This window comes from Patella vulgata, chromosome 6, assembly GCF_932274485.2.
Source record: "Patella vulgata chromosome 6, xgPatVulg1.2, whole genome shotgun sequence".
Lineage (NCBI taxonomy): Eukaryota > Metazoa > Mollusca > Gastropoda > Patellidae > Patella > Patella vulgata.
In genome coordinates this window covers 72402171-72413068 of record NC_065884.2, presented here as the reverse complement: position 1 = coordinate 72413068, position 10898 = coordinate 72402171, and the positions used below count along the sequence as shown (strand labels likewise).

General features: G+C 36.3%; 1 protein-coding gene across 1 annotated transcript; it reads right to left on the bottom strand.

Annotated features, from left to right (window-relative positions):
* Positions 1-3913: 3913 nt before the first annotated feature.
* On the bottom strand, positions 3914-6454 carry LOC126825567 (E3 ubiquitin-protein ligase TRIM39). Its single transcript, XM_050555225.2, has one exon. The coding sequence runs from the start codon at positions 6407-6409 to the stop codon at positions 5072-5074; it is 1338 nt and encodes a 445-aa protein (XP_050411182.1). The 5' UTR covers positions 6410-6454; the 3' UTR covers positions 3914-5071.
* Positions 6455-10898: the final 4444 nt, after the last annotated feature.

Here is a 10898-nt window from a genome sequence, read left to right as displayed (position 1 = left end):
TTCGATTTGGTTTTCATTTCAATAATTCTTATGTGCCTAGGGGTCTTTAGCAGTGGGAGAAAAGGGGTTGAACAGGCGACCCTACTTCTTGTCACGTACTAACGGGGAATCGAAACCGCGCCACTTGAACTAATGACAGACAATGGCAGACATTGTGATCTTTCGGACACACGTTAAATCATACCCCTCCAAACAAAAACCTATATGTATATTAGTCTGTAAATATCAATGATGTTCCTGATAATATTCCCATTAGACCGATAATATTCCCATTAGTCCGATACTATTCCCATTAGACCGATACTATTCCCATTAGACCGATAATATTCCCATTAGACCGATACTACTCCCATTAGACCGATACTATTCCCATTAGACCGATAATATTCCCATTAGACCGATACTACTCCCATTAGACCGATTCTATTCTCATTAGACCGATTCTATTCTCATTAGACCGATACTATTCCCATTTGACCGATTCTATTCCCATTAGACCGATAATATCTTCATTAGACCTATTGTATTCCCATTAGACGGATAAAGAATATCCCGTTTTCCTTTATAAAGAAGATTCCGTTTCACCCTGAGTGAATAGAACATACAGTCCATTAGCTATGCTACAATCATATTCAACAAGCGATTCAGTACAATTGTGATTCATATACAAGGCATTAGAAGTAAAAACCAGTTGTTAATAATTTCAACTTTACATGATCACTATAATCTAATATCATTTCTCGATGGAGGAGATCAAATAACTAACAAATTCTGTTCGTTCATTCGTTCGTTCTTGAGGCTTAACGACATCTTCCACCTTGAATGATATCGCAGACAAACACGTTTTGTGTTGAACTTTGGTTTAATACAGTGTAGTTGGACTAAGGCTAGTGGAATGTAGTCCAATGTAGTGCGAGTTATAAATATACAATTTTTCCCTTAATCCCCCCCCTTTCTGCAATTTCTTGTTGACGTTTTGGTCTAGAATTGGAAAAAGGGATCAAATTTGCAATTTCATAGGGTATTACAGCGGGGGTGATAGGGGGTGTAAAGTGTCTTTCTGCAGAGCAATCGTTGTGTCGGAAGTGAGATTATCACCCCAGTCAACATTAAATGGTCAATCCCCTACAAAATTATGACAAGAAGATTGCCAAATGTGCCTATAACGATGGGAACCAACGGAATGTTGAGCAAAAAGCTACAGTCTGTGATGTTACAGCCATTTAACATTGAAGTCAATGGACAATTAATTGGTAGTCTGGAACCAGATAAATGGTAGAGTTATCTCTCTTTACATTTCAAATTTCATTAACCACGCCCATGCATAGATAAAACCATTGACACTCAAATTGTATTTTTTTTCATATCTATATCATTTAGTTACATATATCGCAAACTCCCAAACACTGATTTGAAAAAAAAAGAATTCAATTCGTACATATATCCCAAACTTACACTTTTGTGGAGCAAAGTAATAACTTGTTTTATTCTACTTTTCATTTTGCATGCAACACACGTAATCGAAAAGTGAATTTATGCTGCTCGTCTAAATATCCTTTCGGTATTTTTTCCAACTCTTGAAAACTAATAATATCTTTCCAATAAATGGTTGACTGGAATCAAACACAGTTGTTACCTCCTTGTTTATCGCATGATTTTTTCTATTCAAAAGCTCAATTTTTAATGATATTTTAACAGGTAATTTGCAATCCTTCCATTTGTCTAAGACGAGTCCAAGACAGAGCATTGAGTTAGAAAAGTAAGCAGTTCTCCACCACGTCATTCCATCCTTTGTTATCACCGTGCTTTCGCCACAATAATGTATCTTGTTGCCGTTCAGTGTAAACTTCAAAATGGCGTCTCCTGACCTCGATAACACGCTTTGGTCGACTGATTTGTCGGCTGATTTTTTAATGGTGTCTTTATTTGGTGGATCACATTTATTGACACTAACGTGACCAATTTGTCTGGTGAGATCAGTAATATTTTTTTCGCCTTCTTGAAAAAAACTTATATTTGGTACAGGAACAATGAGGTCCAATTGACCATTGTCGATCTCACATAGGAGTTCTTGTTTTAAATCTAATAATTCGAATACACTTTTGTGGTCTACACCATCTGTTAATTCTTTTAAAATATGCTTGGGTCGTGTTGATAATTCATTAGCCAATGATTCTAAGCTCCCCATCTCCTTCTCGGCCTGACCATGGCTTTGCGTTACTCCGTCCTTCATTCCACGGCCAATTTGGCGAAGAGCTGCACAAAGTTTATCCACTCTCTTATCAATCCTGGTACAGATCCGTGAAGTTTGTGTCTCGATCTCTTTCTTCTGATGCTGGATGGATTCAGAATATTGTTGGTATTTCAGTAAGGTTTTCTCTAACTCACCTCTCAATGCTTGGATCTCCATCTTTATCTCGAGTTTAAAATCGTTTAAATCACTGACCGAGTGACCATTGTGATCAGCTATTAAACATTTATAACACATGGATACACTACACTGTTTACAATATAGATCTATTTCTTTCATGTTATTACTACAAATCCTACTTTTACTTTCGTTTTTATCATCAGGAATGGTGGACACGTTTCCACATATGGCGTCGGTAGATCCATTCACCTCTGTTTCTTGTGATAGGTAAAAATTTGTAGCCAATTGTTCAGGAATCCTGATGACTTTACGACAAATAGGACAAGGAAAATGTCCGTTCTCAGATTTGTTTGAAATGTAATCATCCAGACAAGTTTTACAAAATGTATGAAAAGTCAATTATTTTTGGATTTGTAAACTCACACAAACATATACTACACTCCATCTTGGTCGCCATTTTCTACACAAGAAATATTTTTCTCGCTTCACTATATATCTACTATGTCTATAAATATTAACATATGCTACACTCCATCTTGGTCGCCATTTTCTACACAGGAAATATATAGCGCCTCGCGAATGTACAACTATATTACGTTGATGCGAACTAACCTATGAACAACATTCGATAATTGCAACATATTACCTTTTCTAGTCAAGGTTTAATCGATAAAACAAAAATTCCACATGGTTGTAAAATAAGCAGTCAGCAGAAATCGGCAAATTACTTCTTTAGCACACTCAACATTTACTGATCCAAACCATTCAATATAAAACAATAATTATATATGTTTGTAATATAATCAATCAACACAAACCATTGTCGTCATTTTCTACACTAGAAATATATCTCGCCTCATTCGATACATACAAGCCTATACTCAGGTAAATTGATCGTTGTAACACCTGCGTTTACCTAACTTTTCACCACAATTCGATATGGTTATAAACCACGTAATAATGACAGAATATGCACTTCACATCACCTTTATTTATTATGCACATAGAGAGATTTTTTTTTATCTTAATACGTATTTACATGGGGATCACGATGGCTAAGAGGGTAAGGCGCTGGCTCGCTAGCCTGGAGGTCGGGTGTTCGATCCCTGCATTGGCCGAGAAAGTTCATCCAGATTTTCCGGCGTGGTTCCCCCTTGTCAGTGATGCAGGACGGAGGGCCTGGCAAGGACAGCTGTCTAGTCATTCGGATGACACGAAAAACCGAGGTCCCGTGTACATACTGACAGTTCAAAAGGACATAAAAAATCCAATGACAGTTGAGACAAGGTGGAAATTCTGAAGTACTTGCAAAAATCTCCACCGCGTATTTCACATAAAATGGGATAAATAAATATACAGAAATGAAATGAAATGGAGTTTAACGTCGTCAATAGCCCAGTCGGTGCAGAAAATTAGGACGTTACACCGTATTTCATTTCATTTAGTAAGAAGGTCAAACAATAGTCTTGTGCATCACCAGCAACTCCATTTAAGCTGCTTAACCCAAGATGAACATAAAATGAAACGGGTTTTTAACTTCCTACTGTTCTGCTCTGACTGGATTAATGAATACGCCAACCCAGTTTTGTAGCACCATGAGCCTTCTGTCTGACGTGGAGAGCGTCTATGGGAAACCGGTCGCCACATCCTACATACGACCCATGCATCTTTTCTTACTACATATTTCTGTAGCCTTGTGATCGTCTAGAATTTGTCTCTAGCTGTCTTTACTTCTGCTTCACGTTGTGTATTTACTTCTTACAGTTTCTTAAGACGTTTGTCTTACCAGGAATAACAATGCAACAGTTTGCTTCTACATTTTATATATATATATAGCTGAATACAGGTATACAAGCATAATAGATAACAATACTAGTTAAAACCATTTCTCTACCCTAGCCAGCCTCGCGGCTGTCTAGGAACTCAGATGTAAGCTCTCTGGAACCTAATAGAAGTCTAACGAATTCTCACAAGTATTATAGTTTTGTAGCTGTGGGTTTTGGACGTTCAATTATCTAATTGGTCAAATATCTTGTAAATAAGTATAGAGATTGGTCAAACAAGCTAAATGATGCAATCGTAATTTTCCGTCACATGTTTCTCGACACAATCTATCCTTGAAATCAGACCCTCTTTCCTGTTATTCTCACGCTATTTCATAAACAGTTAATTTGCGTTTTAAATAAACTCATACCTTAATATACTGACAATAGAGAATAATTTGTAAAGATAAATAATGTTGTTTAACCCATCTTATTTCTCTATTCCTTGTCTATAAATTTAAAAACAATGTCGCAACGACGATAGTGCTACAGTTTTAAGACTTGCATGTGTCAATAATATTATAACTTGAACCAAATGTAATTCTCCAAGTGGAATGTTACATTGGCTTGTTAAAAGCATATGCGTTCAAGTGGTTATGAGCATTACCAGTCCAGTCAATACAGCTAAATTAAAGCACATCGGTTATACGAAATGTGGACTGACGGACAGGGATGACGACAACATGTTATAACAAATGTATTGGGGCCTATATAAATTCATTTAATTTCCATAGTTGTGAGATTAATTTAACAACAAAATTATTACAGCAAGTTAGCCATATTTGACAAGTAAATTATTCAAGCTAATTTTAAAATAAAATAATTTTCACTGGCAATGGCGAGTGTCGGGAGATGACTCCATGAATCAAACAGTCTACTATGGCATTACATTTAATACAACTAATTGAAATGTGAAAACACCTTGGCCATCTACATATCCAAGAGAAGGGTTCCCCAGTTCGTTCATGCTAATTACATCCTCCCAATTATATGTTTTGCTTCGCTGAATCATCGACTGTTTTATTTTGTTTAACTTTTGATTTCGATTGTTTAACAGTTCCAGTTTAATTAATATTTTAGATGGCAATGATCCATTAAAGGAATCGAGAACTTTTAACTCGAACTGTAAAAACAGTTTGTTGTTACGAAAAAATGCAGACGACCACCAAGATAATCCACCATATTTAACATCCGAGTTTCCGATATACTGTATTTGCTTTCCGTGATCTAAATTAAAAAGGAAAATGCATGCCTTTTGTATGGCCACTTCTGAGTTTGACAAGTTGTCTCCGTTTGCAGCCCCCGAATTTGACAAGTTATGTTTGCTTGCTATCTTTGTGTGATTTTTCTTCATTCCTGTCTTTATTTGACCAAGTTGGTTAGTTAGTTGTATTTTGTTCATTTCACCTTCTTGAAACAAAAGTATGTTGGGTTCTGGAAGGATGAGCTCATGTTTACCATTTTCAATCTCCTGTAGAAGTTTCGTTTTTAAAACCAATAATTGTGATAACCCGATATGGTCTACATCATCTGATATTTCTTTTAAAAGGTTCTTTGTTTCTGTGTCTATGCTCGTCATCTTAGTTTCTTCCTGGCGATGATTTTGCCTAACCTCGTCTTTCATTGTATTCCCGATATTGCGAAGAGCTGCACTAAGTTTATCCACTCTTTTATCAATCCTGGTACATATCTGTGAAGTTTGTGTCTCGATCTCTTTCTTCTGATGCTGGATGGATTCTGAAAATTGTTCGTATTTCAGTAAGGTGTTCTCTAGCTCCCCTCTCAGTGATTGGATCTCCATCTTTATCTCGAGTTTAAAATCGTTTAAATCACTGACCGAGTGACCATTGTGATCAGCTATAAAACATTTATAACATATGGATACACTACACCGTTTACAATATAGATCTATTTCTTTCATGTGATTACTACACATCCTACTTTCACTTTCATTATCTTTAACGGTGGACACGTTTCCACATATGGCGTCTGTAGATTCACTCACCTCTGTTTGATGCGAGAGATAAAAATTAGTAGTAAATTGTTCAGGAATCCTGATAACTTTACGACAAATAGGACAAGGAAAATGGCCGTTCTCAGATTTGTTTGAAATGTAATCATCCAGACAGGTTTTACAAAATGTATGAAAACAGTCAATTATTTTTGGATTTGTAAAATCACACAAACATATACTACACTCCATCTTGGTCGCCATTTCCACACACGAAATATTCCTCGCTTCATTAACGTACCACTACGTTGTTGTCCCCCGCCTTTCGAAGAAAGCAGGGGACTATTAAAATGGGTTCGTCCGTCTGTCTGTCTGTCTGTCTGTCCGTCTGTCTGTCCGTCTGTCTGTCCGTCACACTTTTTGGGACACAATAACTCTCTTCCTAATTGAGCTAGAATGTTCAAACTTGGTGTATGTGTTTATTAGGTCAATGCCTTGATGGAGTTCGAAGATGAGCATTTTCCGCTTAGGGTAAGCAGAGATAAGCAATTTGATTGGTTGATGCTTTGGGACACGATAACTCTCTTCCTAATTGGGCTAGAATGTTCAAACTTGGTGTATGTGTTGATTAGGTCAATGCCTTGATGGAGTTCGAAGATGAGCATTTTCCGCTTAGGGTAAGCAGAGATAAGCAATTTGATTGGTTGATGCTTTGGGACACGATAACTTTTAATTGAGCTAGAATGTTCAAACTTGGTGTATGTGTTTATTAGGTCAATGCCTTGATGGAGTTCGAAGATGAGCATTTTCCGCTTAGGGTAAGCAGAGATAAGCAATTTGATTGGTTGATACTTTGGGGCACGATAACTCTCTGCCTAATTGAGCTAGAATGTTCAAACTTGGTGTATGTGTTGATTAGGTCAATGCCTTGATGGAGTTCGAAGATGAGCATTTTCCGCTTAGGGTAAGCAGAGATAAGCAATTTGATTGGTTGATGCTTTGGGACACGATAACTTTAGTTCTAATTAAGTGAGATTGATGAAACTTGGTCTATAGTTTCATTACATCAATACCTTGACTAAGTTCAATCATGAGCATTTTCTACTCAGGCTAAGCAGAGCGATAAGCAATTTGATTGGTCGAGACATTGGAACACAATAATTCACATTCTAATTGATGTAGAATGTTCAAACTTGGTGTAGGCTTTCATTAGGTGAATGCCTTGATGGAGTTCAATGATGAACATTGTATGCTTACGGTAAGCAGAGATAAGCAATCTGATTGGTTGATGCTTTGGGGCATGATAACTTTGAGAGAGATGAAACTCCGAATATAGATTCATTATATCATTACCTTGACTAAGTTCGATGGTGAAAATTTTCTGCTAAGGCTAAGGAGCAATAAGCAATTTAATTGATTGGTCAAGACTTTGGAACATAATAACTCTGCTTTTAATTGAGGTAGAATGTTTAAACTTGATGTAGATGTTCATTAGGTGAATGTCTTGACTAAGTTCAATGATTAACATTTCGAGCTGAAGCCAAGCAGAGCTTATCAGTTTCATAATCTTGATTCTATTTGATAGACAGTGATGAAACTTAGTCTATAGTTTAACTGTTCGATACTTTTGAAAAAAATAAATGTTCTATTAATTAATACGTGTCATCTAATTATTTTGCTATTTCGGCGGGGGACATCAGCCTCACTGTTGGCTTGTTGTACTAAGGATCTCAATCAGTTGAACTGAATTAACAAGCAGCTCCTATTGACCAACTTAACATTAACATTTCACTCCATATGATATGCGCCGTTTGAATGCATATGCTATATATAGACATGGTTATAGGTCTATATGACGTTGTTCTCCTTTTCCTTTTAATTTTAAACATTTTTTAATGGTTGGTGGGTGGGTGTGTTTAAATTGACATCGTTTAACTGTATAGTCAATATGGTACACGTCACGTGTTAAGATAGAATTCTCTTTACCTGTATAACAAATATTGCTGGGTTTATAACGATATGGACTTGTGAACACTATAAGGTTTACCTGAGTATAGGCTTGCATTTATCGAATTTAGCGAGAAATATGTCTAAGGTAGAAAATAGCGACCAAGATTTGTGTTGATTGCTTATACGTTAGTGAAGCGAGGAATATTTCGTGTGTGGAAATGGCGACCAAGATGGAGTGTAGTATATGTTTGTGTGATTTTAAAAATCCAAAAATAATTGACTGTTTTCATACATTTTGTAAAACCTGTCTGGATGATTACATTTCAAACAACCCTGAGAACGGCTATTTTACGTGTCCTATTTGTCGTAAAGTCATCAGGATTCCTGAACAATTTACTACTAATTTTTATCTCTCGCATCAAACAGAGGTGAGTGAATCTACAGACGCCATATGTGGAAACGTGTCCACCGTTAAAGATAATGAAAGTGAAAGTAGGATGTGTAGTTATCACATGAAAGAAATAGATCTATATTGTAAACAGTGTAGTGTATCCATGTGTTATAAATGTTTAATAGCTGATCACAATGGTCACTCGGTCAGTGATTTAAACGATTTTAAACTCGAGATAAAGATGGAGATCCAAGCATTGAGAGGTGAGTTAGAGAAAACCTTATTGAAATACCAACAATATTCAGAATCCATCCAGCATCAGAAGAAAGAGATCGAGACACAAACTTCACAGATATGTACCAGGATTGATAAGAGAGTGGATAAACTTTGTGCAGCTCTTCGCCAAATTGGCCGTGGAATGAAGGACGGAGTAACGCAAAGCCATGGTCAGGCCGAGAAGGAGATGGGGAGCTTAGAATCATTGGCCAATGAATTATCAACACGACCCAAGCATATTTTAAAAGAATTAACAGATGGTGTAGACCACAAAAGTGTATCCGAATTATTAGATTTAAAACAAGAACTCCTATGTGAGATCGACAATGGTCAATTGGACCTCATTGTTCCTGTACCAAATATAAGTTTTTTTCAAGAAGGCGAAAAAAATATTCCTGATCTCACCAGACAAATTGGTCACGTTAGTGTCAATAAATGTGATCCACCAAATAAAGACACCATTAAAAAATCAGCCGACAAATCAGTCGACCAAAGCGTGTTATCGAGGTCAGGAGACGCCATTTTGAAGTTTACACTGAACGGCAACAAGATACATTATTGTGGCGAAAGCACGGTGATAACAAAGGATGGAATGACGTGGTGGAGAACTGCTTACTTTACTAACTCAATGCTCTGTCTTGGACTCGTCTTAGACAAATGGAAGGATTGCAAATTACCTGTTAAAATATCATTAAAAATTGAGCTTTTGAATAGAAAAAATCATGCGATAAACAAGGAGGTAACAACTGTGTTTGATTCCAGTCAACGATTTGATTGGAAAGATATTATTAGTCTTCAAGAGTTGGAGAAAATACCGAAAGGATATTTAGACGAGCAACATAAATTCACTTTTCGAATACGTGTGTTGCATGCAAAATGAAAAGTAGAATAAAACAAGTTATTACTTTGCTCCACAAAAGTGTAAGTTTGGGATAAATGTACGAATTGAATTCTTTTTTTTTTCAAATCAGTGTTTGGGAGTTTGCGATATATGTAACTAAATGATATAGATATGAAAAAAAATACAATTTGAGTGTCAATGGTTTTATCTATGCATGGGCGTGGTTAATGAAATTTGAAATGTAAAGAGAGATAACTCTACCATTTATCTGGTTCCAGACAACCAATTAATTGTCCATTGACTTCAATTTTAAATGGCTGTAACATCACAGACTGTAGCTTTTTGCTCAACATTCCGTTGGTTCCCATCTTTATAGGCACATTTGGCAATCTTCTTGTCATAATTTTTTAGAGGATTGACCATTTAATGTTGACTGGGGTGATAATCTCACTTCCGACACAACGATTGCTCTGCAGAAAGACACTTTACACCCCCGCTGTAATACCCTATGAAATTGCAAATTTGATCCCTTTTTCCAATTCTAGACCAAAAAGTCAACCAGAAATTGCAGGAAGGGGGGGGGGGGATTAAGGGAAAAATTGTATATTTATAACTCGCACTACATTGGACTACATTCCACTAGCCTTAGTCCAACTACACTGTATTAAACCAAAGTTCAACACAAAACGTGTTTGTCTGCGATATCATTCAAGGTGGAAGATGTCGTTAAGCCTTAAGAACGAACGAATGAACGAACAGAATTTGTTAGTTATTTGATCTCCTCCATCGAGAAATGATATTAGATTATAGTGATCATGTAAAGTTGAAATTATTAACAACTGTTTTTTACTTCTAATGCCTTGTATATGAATCACAATTGTACTGAATCGCTTGTTGAATATGATTGTAGCATAGCTAATGGACTGTATGTTCTATTCACTCAGGGTGAAACGGAATCTTCTTTATAAAGGAAAACGGGATATTCTTTATCGGTCTAATGGGAATACAATAGGTCTAATGAAGATATTATCGGTCTAATGGGAATAGAATCGGTCAAATGGGAATAGTATCGGTCTAATGAGAATAGAATCGGTCTAATGGGAATATTATCGGTCTAATGGGAATATTATCGGTCTAATGGGATAAGTATCGGTCTAATGGGAATATTATCGGTCTAATGGGAATATTATCGGTCTAATGGGATAAGTATCGGTCTAATGGGAATATTATCGGTCTAATGGGAATATTATCAGGAACATCATTGATATTTACAGACTAATATACATATAGGTTTT